A 20,231-nucleotide genomic window follows, 5' to 3' on the forward strand; every position below is an offset into this window, starting at 1 on the left:
CGCAGGTGGGAGGTGGGTTTTTGTTGATGAGAAAAGAGTGGGTTGTGAAGGAATGTCCGATTCTGCATCTTGTGATGGCAACTTCCTGGCGTCTGTTGAGGAAGTACGGAGGGTTCCACTTTTTTGTGTCTTTCTTGACTGATTTAAGCTTGTTGGTAGGAGGAATAGCATCCCAATGATTTTGCCATCTAGCATATATTTTACGTTTGATGGATGATTTAATGTCATTAGTCGGTAGGTCAGAAATTGTTGGGTGGAGGATAATTTTGGTTGCAAGGTCAGCTGCCTTGTCAGCCATTTCATTGCCAGTAATACCAATGTGTGATGGAACCCACATAAATTCGATGTTTTTGGTGGTCGATTTGAATATTATTTGGATATTTTGGGTAGTTTCGTTTGAGGGTAGTGGGTTTTGAAGAGCAAGTAAAGCACTGAGTGAATCACTTAAAATTAGAATGTGGTTTGAGTTAATAGTATTGGCTAATATGATAGCTTCATAAATGGCTTGTGATTCAGCCGAGAATATACAAGTTTCCGGCGGGAGCTTGTGAAGGAGTGTGATATTTTTTTGAATTATTGAAAATCCAACGCCTTGAGTGGATTTAGAAGCATCAGTGTATATTTTTTCGAAGTGTGAATATTTGTCTTGGATAATTTCATAAAATTGCGAGGTGATAATATTGGGATTTGTGTCGTGTTTGTTAAGTTGTAGAAGCTCAGTATTGATTTTGATTTTCCAAATCCAAGTGGGATGGCTTGGGTATGTGATTTTGTTTTTGACAGATGTGTGTATGGTGAGTTTATTGATTAGTTGGAAGAAGATGTCATGTATAGATAATACGGGGTTTTTTATTGGAAAAATTAATTTTGTGGTTTTGTCGTTGAAAAAGTTATTGTATCCCATGTGGTTTGGAGTGCTTTTTCTTTTTATTCCATAATTTAAGAGTTCTTTTTCCCTAAGTAGATTGAGGGGGAGTTCTCCAGCATAGCATAGAATGCTGTCAATGGGACTGGTTCTGAATGCTCCTATTGATAGGCGAATACCCTCATTGTGGATTGGATCCAATGTTTTTAATAGCTTTTCTTTGGCTGTAGCAATTGTTTTTAATTTGGCTCGTTTACATCAATATAACAATATAAAAATGTGGCCAAATTGCATGTACATTATAATATAGTAGTAAAAAAATTAGATTTTTGGTCAAAAATGTGTAGTGTTATAAATATTTCTATAACTATATAATATATTATCATATTAGCACATTTAAAAACAAAAAAATGGACTTGGCAAATTAGTGTGGCCAGTTTAATATATCACTCTGCACACGTATACCTATATACTGCATGTCATATCGAAAGCCGTTTATAGCTTATATTATATTATACAGGTAATATACGTATACATATTTTTATTCGATGTAGCGTGACACTGTGACAATGATGCGCACGTGAAATAAATGGCTACAGCATCGTCGTTACACAATAGACGTAACCTATTATATTGAATTGGTTCGTCGGGTTGACGGTCTGTGGGATTAAAATATTTCACTAGACGCGGTCGCCAATGACATAAAGTAAAACTAGAAAGAAAAAAACTCGTTTTCTAACAGATTTGCTAAGATATTATAGCTAGGTAATAACAATATCTAGCGCGCGTTCGCATGTGTAATTATATTGTATTATATTATTATTATTAGGTACGTATATAATATATTGTGTAGGTACTCTGCGAATGTGTATTTTAACGGGTTTAGTTCGTTTTCGTCACGTTTTAACAGCTCATTATTAATGTATTATTTCCATCGGCGTGCCTGTTATAGTGCGTACACGAGATCGCTATTTCTGATGTCACAATTTTATCTGTTGAAAGTAAATCCATTGCGCAGGTATCTATAATATGGGACTATGCGGGTAAAGGCGTAAGGCAAACTTCTACTGCGACATTACGTATAATTAATTCTGAAGACTTGAATTCCTTTACGTGCGTATACGGCGTACACTCAATAATATTACACTTTATAGTGTTGATAAAATAAATTATTGATGATAAGAAGCAAAACAATAAAAATGTTTATTGGCTTCACGCATTACAAAAACCATAATATATATTTAAAATTTATAGGACGAGTATATATATTTATAGGATATACGTCTTAAAATGATGATGATAAAAATTGTAAAATTTACGTTTGAATAAATAGAAACTATAGCAGTATAGCTAGGTACCTACATGACCAAAAAAATATACAATTTAAGTCCGTAAACTCGTTAAAACAATATTGTAAATAGTCTGGCTTTGCTCAGATGAATTTCATCTGGGTACGGGGTACCTATACATCTTATAACTACCTATTTTTTAGGAGGTTTTTGAAGTCTTGGACGTTATACGTATACTGCAGTTATACACATAGGTATTGTATTATTTATTATAACCAATAAGTGCGGTAATAACCGTAGTATAATAAACCAATAACCATAACTATTGCATATGTAAACATTTAGTTTGATATTTGATATGGGTCTTGCTTATAATAAATCATAATCCTGTGTTCTCCGCATTAATGTACTGAAACGAACTAGTATAGTTTGCTTCACGGTAGATTATAATCTACTATGGTTTGTTATTAAAGTCTAATACGCAATCTCTTGTATCTCGGGTGAGCTGATAATTAAGAGAAACATATTAAAACACCTATAACGGCTATAACCAGCGACCAGCTTCGTGTAGGGAACGTGGGTGTGACTAGGATTTAATAGTTACACGGGCTAGAGTCTTAGAAAACTTAGGTTCAAAATAAGCCGTTGGAGGCAAAGGCAAATTAAATCCCCCCATAATCCCCATCAAAAGAGTCTCTAAAGTTAAGTAGTCCCATAGAATTCTGTAAAATAAAAAGTTGAAAATAAACCATAAAGAGTCTCATACAAGAAATTAGTTAGGCTAAACCGATTTAAAACTATCACAAATTATACCGCACCGAGATAATAAACCATGTAAATGATAATATATGGTCCAAACATCCCGGTGTGTTTTTTTCACACCTATTTAGCCTAGCGAATTTCTAGATAAGCGTCCTCTTGTCATTAAAAATAAAATGTAAACAATAAAATAAATACCTATAATATTATATATTTTATAACTGTATAATACGCGAATAACGCCCACTTATATATTTATACGCAAATGTTTATAAAATATCATTATTAATTATCTTATTAAGATGGTCATTAAATTATCTTTCTATATATTTATTACAATAAGATCACTGAATCTGTTTTGGATCATAGTCGACCTGATGTACATATACTCATTGTGCATTCATCATAATATTAATTATTACCCAACTATTTTACACTTTGAACCCGTGATAGTTTTTTTTTTTTATCAAGGATGAGGGGCTAAAAAGTAAATTCGTATTGGAGGACTAAGCCTCCCTAGTCCCACTAGTTAAACCAACGCCTCTTAATATATAATAATAATAATAATAATAATAATAATAATATATGTATTTTCATACTTTTGCGATAATATTAACGGTTGCAATCGTTATCGGGTCACGAACTAATTTTCTGTGCAGAATAAAATACAATTTGGAATACGACGAACGAATGAACTATACGATGATACCTAATATAATTATGCAGAGAAAATTAATAATAATAATTATTATAATGATTAGAGACAGCCCGGACAGAATTTATATATGCAAATGCATATATGTATTGAAATAAGCTTTTTTAAATCTGATGAGAATTGACCCCGATTTAGATCATTCTTAATAAAATAAAGCTAATTGTAATTTTCATATTTCAAAGTTTTTACATATTAAATGCATATTATTATTTATAGCACATATATTTGTTTTTCATCGTATCTTCACGTTCACAGCCACATAATATCGATAAAATTACGACCCGTCTTTATTGCCAAAGATAAGATGAAATACTCATATACCGTATATGAGTATTTCGTCTTATATCTCATATATGATATACGACATATATTATATGTAATAGCTAATATGTGTATTACATGATATAGATAAATTAATTTGCATTAAACAACTTCTGATCATCCAGTGCAATAAGGTAAAATATGAATTCTATCTTAGTTGTCACTCTTTCACTTTTTATCAATGTGGGCTGTGGGCTAATATTTTATATATGTATTGAAGATAAATAATGTTAAATGGCAAAGAACTTAGTGAAGACAACGAAATACTTTTTATACTTATAAAACCTTTCTACCTATACCTTTTTAAATACTTATTTTTACATAATTTTAAATAAAATATTTTCGATTCAATTTCAAGTGCATATTTAAAAAAAATGCATATTTTGAGGATTTTTTTGTATAATTCCGGTCCTTATAATAATGATTAATCGTTGTTGTTTGTAGAGCTGCCACTGCGGCTCTGGTGGAGAAGCAGAGCAGCGAAATGTTGGAGCTGATCAACGAGAAGCGCAGCGAGTACATGATGGCCGAATCGCTTTATCTGGACGACTCGACGATACCGGACGAGACGGCCGAGGCGCTCAACGACAACGTGCAACCGTACCCCGGCAAGGCGCCGCTACCCCCGTCGCCACACGGCGTGGCCCAAGCAAAGTTCCAGCTGTACTCGGACCCGTTGGAGTTTGCACACATCGACCAGATCGCCATATCGGTAAGACCCCGATATAAATATTACGAATGATATTAAATATTATAATATGTTCATCGAAGCTGCAATAATTGCCAATAAATATTTTTCTAACAGGTAAAGTTAGGAGGTATGGCGGCGGTACTAAAACTTCTCACATAAAACATAGCGAATTCTAGACAAGACCATAATATTTTAGGTATGGGTATTTATCGATCAAAAGGATATTGGGTTTGAAATTTGAATCGATTGTAGCGCTTGATACAAGTTTTCTAGGACTGATTTTCTGATTATTATATCAATTTTGCAAGGCTGGGCAAGCTAACGATTTTTTTTAAGTCGTTAAGTTATTTTAAAAATAATAAAGTTAAGTTAAAAGTTACTCTTTTCTTTTTTCATTAACTTACTAAGTTAAAATTTAACTTTGAAAAAAAAAGTAACTTAACTTAGTATAAAGTTAAAATTTGCCAATTTGCACAAATAAAAAATTCCAGACACATAGTATATTAATATGGTTTATTAGATAGTTTTTCTTTACGCTCAAGAAAATTACTGGAGAAATTTAAAATGATACATTAAAGTAAAAACCCATTAAAAAATTTGCATTATTCTTTGGATGAAAAATAACTTAATTTAGATACTTTTGAAATAAAATTAACTTGAAGCTTGACAAAAAAAGTAACTTACTAAGTTAAAAATTAATTTGAAAAAAAAGTAACGAGTTAATTAACTTAACGTTATAACTTAATTTTAACTTTTAACTCTTTAATGCCCAACTTTACAATTTATTTTGTATGGGGTTTCGAACAAAACCGTCCGTAAGTCGTATCGCTATAAGTCGTGTTCTTTTTCCCGTCAACCACTATTGTCGTGTTTATATTATATGCAGAGCCGCAACTACACCAATTTGGGCCCGTGTGTAAATAAAATGGATGGGCCCCCCTCACTCTTGAAAATTAAAAAATTAACTTATTGAGTATTGTACAATTAATTTTTCCAAATATGAAAATATACTTTGGAATTTTGAGTTTTCACTCATACAAAATAAGGTTAACGAAACGCGTAAACACACTTACACTAAATTGGTCAAATTGAGCGTTCCTTCGCATGACGCACTTCAATCAATTGCAACCAAATTATTATTAATCTCGGTTATACGGGCCACAAAAGAAACGTTGATGTATGATAATGTTGTGTACAAAACAAAATCTTTTGTTCAATCATTAATAATTATTATTATAACAAAATGGTTATATTTTTTTTCTATATATTTTTAAATTTGTATCATTGGGCCCCCCATTATGGGGTTAGGGCCCTGGGCCCGTGTGTTTGACACACGCAACACACCCGGTTATTGCGGCACTGATTATATGCCTATTGCAGGCTACTCAAGTACACCATCATAATAAAATACTATAGTCCGACATATCTGTAGACTATAGGTATTTAAACAGTCGACTATCGACCTGCAATCCTCATTAATAATTTTATTATACTATATATATTATTGTGTTAGCAGTGATAATTGTGTCGATATACAGAACAATAAAATGTAATAATGATAATAGGTACAAATTTAATCAAACACAATTAATTCTATATTTCTATCATATATTTTATCGATTTATCTTGTTTTTGAAAAACACCTATCAGCCTACCTAAACGGGCTTGGGTTTTAATTATTAATACATTTATATGGTAACTGTCTATAGTAATTAGAAGGAACTATAATTACAATACTATAAAATACAATACAATACTACAATTTTTAGTGTTCGAAATCTATGCGAAAACCATATTAAATTAATCCAATTTTAAAATAATATAACACAGGTCAGTAAGCGTAATAGTTTAAGAGTGATGCAGTGATAAACCTAAATGATTTGTAGAGCTCCTATAAGAAACTATAGCAACGTTACCTACATAAAAGCAACCAATACTTTTTTAACAGTCAACATTTTTTTTTTAATAGCTATAGGTACTTTCTAGGTACTATGTATTATTATAAATTCTATAGTAATTGAAAAATGTATATCAACGAAGTACCTGCAAAGTAATAATGTCTATTTAATAGACGATGGTTTATCCGTTTCGAATATTTTACAGTGATTTTTTTGAACTCGTTTGAAAAAAAAGCTTACCCGGTACGATGACTGAAGTAGGTGTATAACCTAAGGTAGGCATTATAATACGGAAAAAAGTGACTAAACACTCTGTTTATAGACTTTGATGATCCTTTTCAAACGATAGTTTCCGTTATTAAAACCGTTTTTTATTTTCGATTCGTTCTGGTATATAGTATACAATGACAAGAAAACATACAATAACGTTTAGCGCTACATTTCTACGTTTCTTGAGAAGTATTAAAACGAATATATTTGACAGCAGTTTTGATGTGTTTATAAATTATATTTTATCCACTAGGTATTACGATTTATGAGCATCATTATATTATTATGTCATAACTAACTGTTAATCCCTCGTATATATATACAAACAGTGGCGTAGACAGGAATTTTCTGTTGAGAGGGGGGGATATATATTCGTTATAATATCGTCTAAGATAAATCGCAGGGTAGTGCTCTCTAGGTAGTAATATTATATATTAAAAAAGATAATGGAGGGGTCTATCCCCCATAACTCCCACTATGTATACGATCGTGTATACAATAACATAATTATTTATGACATTTTAATAAATAAAATCGTAATATACTGTGTAACTAAAAAATCATTTTTATGATATATTGACAGAATAGAACAAAATAAATTCTAATAAACAATGTAATATAAAAATATGTATAAAACAAAAATAACAAATTTAATTTCTCAATTTAATGAGTTAATAATATTATATAATATATATTTATATTGTACCTGATGATTTTCACAGGTAGCGCAAGAAGACCAAAAAACCTTTACAGATTTAGTAAGGATGTTGGTGGGAAAATGCGGTTCAGACATAGAAAAAGCCAGGTAATTTATAATATAATATAATATAATATATAATATACTTAAAAAGTGAATTTATATATACCTAAACAGGCTAAACATTTAGTTATAGTACCATTGATTAAATAAGTATACCACTATATTTAATCGACGGCAGCACTTATTAATTATATATATTTAAAATATAAAAATAGATAATGAATAATTTTAGATTTTGATAATATTATAACTGCATTCGATTTATTTTCTTAAAAACTGCAGATGTCTAATTCATACAATTTATTTATAAATGTATTCTATATTTTTATTCCAACCCAGTGTTCTCTATTCAAATTAAACAGTAAATAATATATTACAATTTTCGTCACGACTGTTGTTATCTAGGACGATTTTCCGATGGATTACTGTCAAAAACTTGAATACAATGAATTTCGATGATAATCTGAGGGGTGACACGCCAATGGGCCTGCTCAGAGGTATCAAACACGGAACGGAAAGTTACCACGTACTGTTCAAACGACTATGCAGGTACGTTTACAAAATAAGCACCACACTCTGGTCTTTACGCTTTACGCACGTATTTTAATTAGGTTTAATGCTATACTATTGAATGTTTAATTTAATGTCAAAGACCGTCCGAAACACTTTGGGACGCTATATAATTTAGCAAGGCTGGGCAAGTTTACGATTTTTTTTTAACTCGTTAAGTTAAGTTATTTTAAAATAATAAAGTTAGTTAAGTTAAAAGTTATTCATATTTTTTTCGTTAACTCGTTAACTTTGAAAAAAAGTTACTCAACTAAGTTTTAAGTTAACATTTTTTAATTTATAAAAATAAAAAATTCTTGACACATAATATGGTTTATTAGATAGTTTTTCTTTACGCGCAAGAAAATTACTGGGGATATTTAAAATGATTCATCAAAAGAAAAACCTCATTCAAAATTGCATTATTCTTCGGACGAAAATTAACTTGATATTAACACGTTAATTTATAAAAAGTAACTTTAATAGGTTAAAAGTTAATTTGAAAAAAGTAACGAGTTAATTAACTTAACGTTCTAGCTTAATTTTAACTTTTAAATCGTTAATGCCTAGCCTTGTAATTTAGCATAATTTATATTATATTTTAACGTTTATATTTTATCGTTATAATTTTGCTATTTAAAGGTGATTTCAGACGTGACGTATCTAAATAAATAATTCTCTATTCTATAATATTAATAATATCTATACATTAATTATAACGATCAGCTCTCGTTGATATACTTTGAAACCGTGTGGCGTGTACCTATACTAAAATTCATCAAAAAATTTAATGCGCAGCTATGCTGGGTTACACTGCGTCGTCATCAAAGGCTACTCGAAGTCGGCCGGTTACCAACCAGGTGTTCATTTCGAAGACAGTCGATTCCGAAACTCGTGGAACGCCGTCTACGTAGCCGGCGCTTGGCGGTTCGTGCAATGCAATTGGGGCGCACGGCATCTAGTCAACGCCAAAGAAGTGCCCAAAGTAGGAGCCAAAGGGAAATCCGACAGTTTAAGGTTGGCTACGAATTATATTTTCACTAGCTATTTAAGGATTTTTCTCGTTTTCATCATACAAATAACGTTACCTACTTGTTTGACATTACAATTTACAACGTGTGAGTAGGCACGAGGCAGGTGCCTACCTATACCTACTTAATAAGTAATAAGTAACAACTCTCATAACAATTATTAACGTCTCAAGTCTTGAACCATGAAACGATTTCCAAGTCAGTAGACATCACTACATCAGTAGGTACCTACCTGCTTTCAATCCTGTAAATGTACTATGGAGCGTATAATAATATATTTATTACGAAAACGATTTTTTATTATAACTTATACGTTATAATAAATGTATTTTAAAATTCTTAAATTGAGAAGTTGCACACTCGCCATTATACTTATTCATTGTTGATATTATTATACTTGAATTTAAGTGCAAAATGTTTTATTTAAATCATAACTATTATAAAGTTATTACTTATTTAAACTTCAATTTTTTTTACGACACCTGCTTTAAAAAAAATTAAATGCCTATAATTATAGGACACATATTTTTGTTGTTATCGTTTTTATACTACATAATAATATATTAATGATTAATATTTAATACTAATACGATACTTGGCAGGTATGAATATGACGACCATTACTTTCTAACGGACCCACGAGAGTTTATCTACGAGTTTTTTCCACTGCAACCCGAATGGCAGTTACTCAAAAACCCTATCACTCAACGAGATTTTGAAGATTTACCATTCGTCAGGTCTCTGTTCTTTAGATACGGCCTCTACTTCCCAGATTCCAACACAAAAGCTGTCATGTATACGGACGCAACAGGTAATATATTATACCTATATATTATTATAAATAAAATATAACTATACCTATAAAAATATGTAAATATGATATAATGAATGAGTAATGACTAATTAAGGTGATATTGCGTACCTACTTGTTATTATTACTAGTGTACTAAATTATTATTGTTATTGTTATACACATATACATATTCATATTATTTTAACATTTTAAACCTTAAAATTTAGAGTATATATAGCAACATAATAAGGCCCCATATAATATACTTATGAGTTACGACAGTCCATAAATAATATCACGTAGGTAGTATAAAGTATAAACTAATATAAGTAATAGGTACTATACGACCTATTGTCTATCATAAATTAACAAATTACCTATAGACTAATGAGAAAGTAACTTTACTTTTAACTTGCTTAAGTATAGGTGCAGTTGGCTGAAAAAATAAATTTTAATTTATAACCACTGAATGCAAAATCACGAAACAAATAATAAAAAATTCATATTTTTATACGTTATATTACATTATTATTCACTATACATATTTATGTTCAATTTTTACAGTAATATTTTATTCAAGCGGAACTGATTTTCCTGAGTGATTTCTACGTGATGAAAATTCGTCCCCTCGAGTTGATTAGTTAGACTTAGAAGTTAGAGCATTTGGAAATTATAGCAAAATTAAAAGTTATAAAAAAAAAATTCCCAACATACTATAAATGACAAGTGGTTATCTTAAGATATAATATAATCGCACGGTAGTTTAGCGTAATGATATTGTGTAGTCTATATTATAATAAAATATTTATGATAAGACCTATACCTGTAACATTATAAATTATGCAAATCGATGTCGTCTCGCAACACGCTACACTAAATTCTGTCGAATGTCACGCAATTATAATAAGACTTTCGTCAATCCAGCGATTTCTACATTAAAAAGCGTGGTAAATCGGCAAAAGAATATTATATACGTACCTATACAAGACCACCAAAAGTGGATTTCTATAATGACAGCATATAATATATATTATGTATATACCTAGGAAACTGTATTTTTTGCGTGGCATAGATGTGCAGTACGCTATTCCATCGATTTATATACCGGAAAGGCGAAACATTAATTTGTATACCTACCAACTAAACTCGCGCGTATAATATATTTGGTTTTTTTCAAATATTTTCGTTGTATTTTCAATACGACCCACGCGTATGGACGGTTTAAAATTAATTCGTTTTTTTCAACCATATACGCGTTGGGCGGGTCATAAATTAAAATACGCATATTTTTTAGGAGTCACGATAAACTAGATAAAAAAAAAATCAGATGGTGTTAGATATAGATTTATATGGACCCAAGCTCGTATTATTATACTTTTTTATATGATAATAGAACATTTTATGTATTATATTGATATCGTTATTGGTTTCGTCGAACACTAATTGATGCCGTGGTCAGTTAGTGACGTTGGAGATTCGAGATAATTATCTGGCGAGTCAAGTTCTAATAACTAAGTAAAGTAATAATGATATTCTATCCGGTGCAGCGGTTTTGTAATGATCGCACTTCTTCCGGCGTATGCGATATTGCGATGATGTCCTTAATAATTATAATCGCGTTACATTTGGCTCCGTGCGAAACCAGAAGGGCGTGAAAATATTATTCACAAATTTCGCTAGCGGTGCACCTTATATATTCCTAAATTTACGATTTCAGGAGCCGCTACAGTGAGAATAGCGATACCGACCAACATGCAATCCAACCTGATATTTCACTACAATTTGAAATTCTACGAGAGCGAAGGGGACACGTACGACGGAGTGAGCTTGAAGCGTTTTGTCATGCAGGTATAGAACGTTATTTATTTATATTATTATATTAAAAATAAAATATAAATCCATTACAACTATACAGTGGCTATGTTCTATATGCAATGCCATACAGGGTGCTTGGATATCCTGCAGGGATATAGGTACTTGGCCGTCCTGTTTTTAAGTCAAGTGTCCTGGTATTAATTAAAAGACAGATAAATTTACTTTGGTTTTTTTAAATGTCTCGCATAATTCGTTCTAGTCTTTAGGATTGGGTACCATATTATACAATTAAAATAATGATAGATTATTTGATATGAAGTACATTGTTTATCAACGTTGTTCATATTAGATACATGTATTATTTCTATTAAGTACTATATCTATCAGTTTTCAAAACTCACGAGTTTGTAAATGATAAGGATAACTTAAAATTGTTTTTCAAATGAACTAACTATTAAATATAACAACATCGAATAAGATGTTTCTATATTTATATACTTATTTTGTAATAGACATTTATATAGAAATTGTTAATTTTTCTATTAAATTTATGTATTTAAAATTTTAAAGAATTGGTTATCAACTTTATTACGGTGGATATGAAATTGTGTACAATTTTTTCAACTTTAGGGGCCTCAATATGGTTGCATAAAATCTTGTTAATATACTTTGTATTTTGAACATCTGAGCTTGCTTTACTATATTATAATCACTATATGGGCATTAAGTGATTTAGGTCACGACGCATCGGCCGTGAATTTCTATAATAGCGCCTATATTATTATTTAATTATATGCGAATTGTACTCTACTGGTTCCCTGAAATATGTAGGCAGTGGTGCCGAACTACTAAAAAATCATAATGGTGAATATCAAATTTTAATAGTAGATAACCTACCCACCTACCAATTGGTCATTCGTGTACGTGGAAAGGAACGCAGATATAATTCACTATATTATGTCACTCGCCATACTTGGATATTAGGATCGGCGCCACTGTATGTATTTAAGGGAACCAGTAGGCCGATATGTATAACATGATATATTAATATTATTATAGTATAATGATCATTATTGTGCGTTTATTATATCATAATATACATCTGTGTGTGTGTGTGTGTGTATGGTTCAAGTCTGTACTGGGAAATATCGTGTCGTTCCGCGTGCACGCGCCCAACAGCGGAGCATTCCTGTTGGACATATTCGCCAATTCGGTGACGCCTAAAGAGTATCTGACCGGTGAGCCGATGAAGTTTAAGAGCGTATGCAAGTTCAAAATCATTTGTGAAGAATTGCAAACCGTCATGGTGCCGTTGCCGGACTGTGCCAGCGGCGAGTGGGGTCCTACAAAGGCCACGCGGCTCTTTGGCCTCATACCCATATCACATCAGGTATGCAACGCACGTGCAATACCCACCTAATGGCTAATACCTATATATATATATACAAGGAGTAACAAAAAGATCTGAAAAAAAGATGCTATTTAAACGTATGACAAAAATTGTTAAAATAATATATCCAAAAAAATTTAAATATTGATGAGAACAAAAGTTATTCCAAAGACCAAAAGTTAGTTCTATCTGTTACACTCTGTATATATGCAAAAGTTTGACGATTGTCCGGTATAAGTACAAAGTATATTATTATCTTATTCAGTAGATTTCTATATATAGAACACATAACTCTTTTCACAATACAATGTCATAGACATTGAATGCGTTTTAATATTTTTTTTTTTATATCAAGGACCCACTGGTGTTCGCCGGCCGGGAGTTGGAAATCCAGTTCCGGATGTCGAAGCCGCTGACGGATTTCATGGCCACGTTGCACAAGAACGGCGTGGAGGAGAAAAGGCTGTCCAAGTACATATCGCACACGATCGTGGACGATTTCATCACGTTCCTGATCGGGTTCCCGGAAGAGGGACAGTACGGTCTGGACGTGTACACGCGAGAGATATCGTCGCACAAGTCGGACGAGAACGGCCACCACAACCATCACCAGCACCAGCACCGGCTCGCCAACGGCAACGGCATCCACGGCGAAAAACACCTGCTCACCCACTGTTGCAAATACTTGATAAACAGTTCGAAACGAAATTAATATTACATATTATTATTGATAACACATTTTGTAATATAATAATATATATATATATATATCGTCGTTTCTATATAGATACGTATAAGCATATAATAGTATAGGTACGAATAATTCCAGTATACCTGCAATATTATTTGTTGTAGGTTCGTTTGTAATATGTGTATATATATACTTATGATACTGTATGCATATAACTGTATATATATATATATATATATATATACGCGTATATAGGGTAAGTACAAAATATATTTCACGAATTTTAAAATTAAAACTGTTCGTTGTAAATCTATATTATTATATATTTTATATTGTATACCTACCTACACCGTATATATATTTTTAACGCCTGGCAAGAAACAATAACGTAACATAATAATATATATGCGATTTTAGCCAACTATATTATAATGTATTAATGTTAAATACTGAAAATATATAAATATATATATATTTATTATACATACCTATTGAATATTATTGTGTAATAATAATGATAAGTTTGAAAACAAAACAAGTACCGACCACTGTACAAGTAGTTTTTATTTTTCATATCAGGTGATCCATTTCTAAGTGTCTACACTCATGATTTCAAAAAGTTTCAACTTTTTTGAATCACACCGCACATTTTTAATTTCATATTCTTAAGCTGAATATTATTCGGCGTATTTCAATCCATCAACATCAAATTTTGGACAAACAGTTCATTAGTTATGAGTTATGACTTATAAGTATTTAAAATTATAACTAATATGAACTACTTGTACGAAATTTGATTTTCATAGATTGAAATATTCTGAATAATATTTTGCTTCAGAATATAAAATAAAAAATGTACGGTGTCTCATTAAAAAAGTTGAATATTAATACAATTATAACAATAAAAATAGAAAATAATTTTATTTTTTCTTCAGAAATGTCGTTTTTGATCAAATTAGGCATGTAAAAAAAGGATATTTTCAAAAAATAATGAGCTTAGACACCTGGCGGCTGGCATAATATGTTACAAGCGTTTGAGAAAATATATATGATGACTTGGATTGACCTATTTACCTACCGCCAAGCGTAAAAAAATCGAAGGCTTGTTGTGAAAACCCAAAAAAGTCCACTTTTTCAACAAAAAAAGAGGAAAATAAGGTGGAACTAGGTAAACCACTCCTCGTCAGCAAGGCTTGTCAGCCTAATATTTTATATATATATTTTTTATTTCGGTATTTATTTTTTTAACGCAAGACTGTTTCAAGCAAGTTACAATTACAAATGTATGTACACCTCCCTTAAGTCAAACATGTATTAGAGGTGCGTAGTTCTTAATCTAAATAGTTATAATATTATATTGTTATACCATTTGTTATAAGACTTGTAAAGATAAAATTATATGTCCTAAAAAGATGCTAATTATGATGCAAATATGCGGAATAAAAAGAGCGATATGCAGATATATGCATTAAGAAATAGGACCAAAATAAAAAAAAAAGTTTACGAATTATTTTTTATTTTTTTAATCTAAGTTACAGTGTATCATTAATACAGAATAACTTAAGTAGACTGTATTGTCAAATTATCGCTGTAATAAAATAAATAAACATTTTAAGTCAATCAGATTTGTATTAATTTGAAAATATTTAGAATTATGATCAAAAAATTATGTATGTATTTATTTAATATTTTTATTATATTTAGATCTGTAGGTTCAATCAAAGATCCATCATAAACCGTGCTAGTAATTATCTTATTATTTCTTTTTTTTTCTTCGAGTAGCGCATTTGTTATAAATACAGTGTTGAAAACATAAAACAATGTTAGACGACAAAAATATAAACTTCGATTATCAAGAAGATTTCCTTGATTATTTAAAATTAATTGTTGATCAATATATTTATCCTAGTTTTATTTTAAAGAGGACCAAGGAAAGAGTAAACATTTATTTTTTATTAAAAATGTATACTATTATGAAAAATAAACATAGTATATTACAATTGCTACACACAGTTAATCTCTGATTTAAAAAGTATCTATATATCTACTACATAGGTATCTATAATACTTTATACTTTATAGCACCGAGAATAACGCCATAGAAAACGGGTTGTACAGTAACACGTCTATTGTCAGTGGGGATTCGTCAGTACCTACATTGATTGCAGATAAACTCCTCTATTTTTAGATTTCGGTGTAGGTACCTATTCGAAATGTCGGTGTCGTTTTATACAAATAAAAACTATAAATATAAATAAACACAAATATTTTTCTCACCTTCCACCAGAGTACGGCACTGGATGGCATTACGTATTATTCATTTAATAGGGAGTCACAAATTTAACTGTAATTTTCATAAATTACTTTTATGATACCGTTTGGCGTTTATTATCAATATATTATACCAAATAAAAACAAATTAAATGGCCTAACAAAAATAGTATATATACAATTATTTCATAAAAGAAACAATTTGCTTTTATTTATTTTAAGCATCATGCATGTAGGTTATAATATGAAAATAAGATATTACCAAAAGTTGATGTTTTGTAAGACCGTGGTATAGATTTCAGTAAGTATCAATAATAATTATTTTATTAAAATAAAATAAGAATAAAAAAAAAGATTAAGTGGATGTCGATCTGCTGTACAGTAGGTTATAAGTCGGTTAATGTATAATGAATTATATTAAAATCCCATTTTTAGCGGTTTTTCGTAATTTTTCGGTATAGTTTTTCCCATGGCATTAAGCCATTAAATAACTTTTGAGAAAATCGAAAAATTACCTTAATAAAATAAAATAAGAATAAAAACGAAATCAAGGCATTTTTTAAGTTTCTTTTATTTTTATAATAAATCATTTATAAACTGTTCAATCATTTTTGTAATATATTTTAACACAGACCTAAACATATCTACGATAGCAGCTATATTTAAGCACTGATCGTCTGGGCCTCATGCCTGAACCCATTCTTTGACGCGCAACTCAAGAGAATTTTCATCAATTTTAGAAACTTCATGACTAAGTCTTGTGTGGGCAAACTTGTGTTCATACATAAGATCAAACATTAGATATAACATTGAAAAAAACACCGAACGTGAAAATGATGTACTCGAATTGCCTATACAATGCGCCGGGTTAACGTAACTCTATTATTGACATTTGAAATATTGCGTAAAGAAATAAATTACAAATTTCAAAGCAAGTACTTGAAAATATTACATATAAGTATATTTTTTACACATTTTCATTTTGAAAACGTTATTGGCTTAAGTATAAAAAAGGTGGGAAAGTGGGAAAAAAATTGTATTTGTAAATATAAATAATAATATACTTATTAAGTAATATATAGCCATATTATATATGTAAAACCACAATTGAACTTAAATTTAATTCTTGAGCACTTATTTTTTTATATTTATTTTGAGAATTTTTAATATTATGTAAATATTTTATATAAAACATTTTTTAAATTCTTCAATTTTTAAATTTGCTTTTAGTATCTATACATATACTACCTATACAACCTACTTAATTATTAGTTTTAACTAAGAAATCAATAGAAATTACAGGTATGTATATATTTTTTAACATTTCAAGCGAATAACACATCTTATTTTTCATTTAATTTAATCCTATTCAATAAGCAATAAATAATTAAATGCCTAGGTAAACTAAAACAGTATAGGTATAAAAACAATATTATATTATTATTATAATAATATGTAGGTAGGTACAATATAAAAGATAGGTAGGTGCTATTTATGCTTAAAATTAATTTGGTTATATATGTATGGTATTATATTATTATACTATGACCTACTACACTTTGCAAGTTTGTAACCATATGATGTGTTATTAAATTGTATAAAATAGGTAGGCATAAAATAAAAATAATTCCTTGAAAGAAATACGTCTTACGCTCTTCTATAGTGTAATAACTTATAAACTAAATACCGTTTTTAATTTAAAGCATATTATGATGAAATACTATGGAACTACATAAGAAAAATTTTAATTATGAGCAGAAACTTGTCTAGTGTCTAACAATATGATAATATGGTTGCCACAGCTTTATATTCGTTAAGTTGTATAATATTTAAACGTTGTTGTTTAAATATTTCAAAGATGTAAAGTAAAATAAAATAATTTATCAAATATAAAATATAAATAATTATTCTGAATTTAATAGAATCGACGCATGTAGAAATATTAAGTATTTATACATACCTACATTTACAAATTATATGTCTTATAATATTTATGGATATCGAAATTTATGAAATTCAGAAATGGAATGATAGCATCTAAAGTCAGGAAGTTAATTCAAGGATGAGCAAGTTAAAATACCTAACATTTTTTTCGGTTAAGTTAAGTCAATAGACGATAATACGAAAAAGTTCAACGTTTAATTAATTTGTAATAAACACTGCAATGTTTTATTATACTATTAAAAAAAATGTAGAGCTATATAGGTATCTATTAATATAATAGTAGTATTTGTACAGTATTTCTATAAAATCTACCTTCACAAAAAAGTTAACTCACATAAAAGCGTTACTAATTTTCATCTTCTGACTAATATGAGCTAATATGCAGTATGTCAATACCTATTTCCATTAAAACCCATAAAAAACTTTTTTTTTGTTTAATAGTTTTCCTATTGAAAATAAAATAACACACCATCTCCTTAAATAATGTTTAAAAAAAATATTATTTTTACTCTACGGACTAATTTAGTGTTGAAAACGTTTTTATTGTTTCCTCAAAACTACGTATTTTAGAGTTACTGCTAAGTGGCTTATGACAGCATGTCAGCATCTCACTGTCGGCTCCACAAAGGTACTTACACTATAAAACAAAAATAAATAAAAATTATAGTAGGTACACTTTGAACTCGAATTATTTTTTGACATCTCACCGCTCCTATGCTGTAGTTAGCGATAACGACTTGCGACTTTCGAAGAGTTTAGGGAGAAAATGACCATAGTGTAATGATATGCTCACACATCATTACAATAAATAAACTAAAATCTTATAGAATAATAAATAACGACCAGACTGTCTTTCGTAGAAATCGGCCATCCCCAATAAAACCATTGTCGCCGACAAAAAGGTCTTTGCCGGGCCGAAGAGAACTCTAGTTCGGGGAAATACAAAAACCTTTGATAAAACCACCTACCACTCTCTGGTCGGCATATCCGTGTCGTCCCTTAAACCAGTGCATGAGCACCAGCCATCGAGTAACGATCTCTCAAAATTTGTATTACTTTGTGTCACCTAAAACTCCTACAACACTATCCATAAACAACTGCGAATCAAGTAAGGCATTTAATATATAATATTTTATATTGATTGCTGTTATTACATTATATGTGCTTTTTATATAAAATTATATTGTACGGTGTCGAGAGCCCTCCGAACACTTGGAGGAAGGTAATTGCGTAATTTTACTATTTTAACATCTGATTTCAATATAACTATCGACAGGAGTCGTTTTTATATTTATCGTATTTTTACGTCATTACAAAATTAATCATATACAACAAATCAATATTATGTTAGTATCGTGGTTTATTATAAATATAATAGATAATAACATTAGGTATATTATACCTATATTAGGTACACAAAATATATATATATATAGATACACAAAAAATGGTGAGTACAACGTTCAGCATGTTACCACATACCAAAAACAATATTATAATATATAACGGCTCTGTCTATCCGTCGCTGGAAAAGGCGACAGCGGACTTCGGAATGGCACCGCGAGGCTCACTTAACTGAGATTAATGGCTATTCACATCCCCAGCAACTAAAAACGTGACGGAAACGAATACCTACTTAATATGTCGCAATACGACGACTTAACAATACGCGAGTACGCGAACGTAACGGTTCGACGAACTTAAACGAAGTCCGACGAATTATTTAGTTGGGTAAACAAGACGAACGGCGCTTTTGGTAGATACCTCCAAAAACTGCAGGTTGATCGGCGGCTGACCGCAGGTAACTCGGCCGCGACCACTGTGGTAACCTAGCGAATCTTATTCCATGTCCACACAGCTCAGACGACAGAAACAAATTCTGCGTGCCGCTTTCACCAGTCCCTTCCAAATGAATCGTCTTGATCTTTGCCACACGGATTTGCGGCGTACAGATCGTGCAGTCTCTGCGGTCACGCGAACATCTGGAAAATCCGTCACCGTCGATGCGGCAACCAGCACTGCGTCCCGGTACACCGGTGAGTCAATCCTCAACTCGGGTGACGATGACTGGAAACTTTCTCCACGTCTGCGCCGCAACGGAAACCCGGTGGCCGTGATCCTACGATCAACGGCCAAATCGAGCGTGTCAACGACACATCGACCCTCGCTGGCGTACAGG

General features: G+C 30.8%; 1 protein-coding gene across 1 annotated transcript; it reads left to right on the forward strand.

The window, feature by feature from the left end:
- Positions 1 to 4,367: 4,367 nt before the first annotated feature.
- On the forward strand, positions 4,368 to 14,023 carry LOC100163754 (hillarin). The gene is made up of 8 exons (XM_029489815.1): positions 4,368 to 4,661; positions 7,531 to 7,613; positions 7,974 to 8,117; positions 8,916 to 9,134; positions 9,751 to 9,959; positions 11,659 to 11,789; positions 12,889 to 13,146; positions 13,502 to 14,023. Exons 1-8 carry the CDS (start codon positions 4,434 to 4,436, stop codon positions 13,856 to 13,858), a joined length of 1,629 nt encoding a protein of 542 aa, XP_029345675.1. The 5' UTR covers positions 4,368 to 4,433; the 3' UTR covers positions 13,859 to 14,023.
- Positions 14,024 to 20,231: the final 6,208 nt, after the last annotated feature.

The sequence above is a fragment of the Acyrthosiphon pisum genome, chromosome A2 (assembly GCF_005508785.2).
Source record: "Acyrthosiphon pisum isolate AL4f chromosome A2, pea_aphid_22Mar2018_4r6ur, whole genome shotgun sequence".
Taxonomy (NCBI): Eukaryota; Metazoa; Arthropoda; class Insecta; order Hemiptera; family Aphididae; genus Acyrthosiphon; species Acyrthosiphon pisum.

What these genes read in the sequence shown, in the direction of transcription:
- LOC100163754 (XM_029489815.1), top strand. Translation starts at nt 4,434, where the DNA reads ATGTTGGAGCTGATCAACGAGAAGCGCAGCGAGTACATGATGGCCGAA. An exon ending in CATGTATACGGACGCAACAG is followed by an intron (nt 9,960 to 11,658) that starts GTAATATATTAT and finishes TTACGATTTCAG; the next exon opens with GAGCCGCTACAGTGAGAATA. An exon ending in TCATACCCATATCACATCAG is followed by an intron (nt 13,147 to 13,501) that starts GTATGCAACGCA and finishes TTTTATATCAAG; the next exon opens with GACCCACTGGTGTTCGCCGG.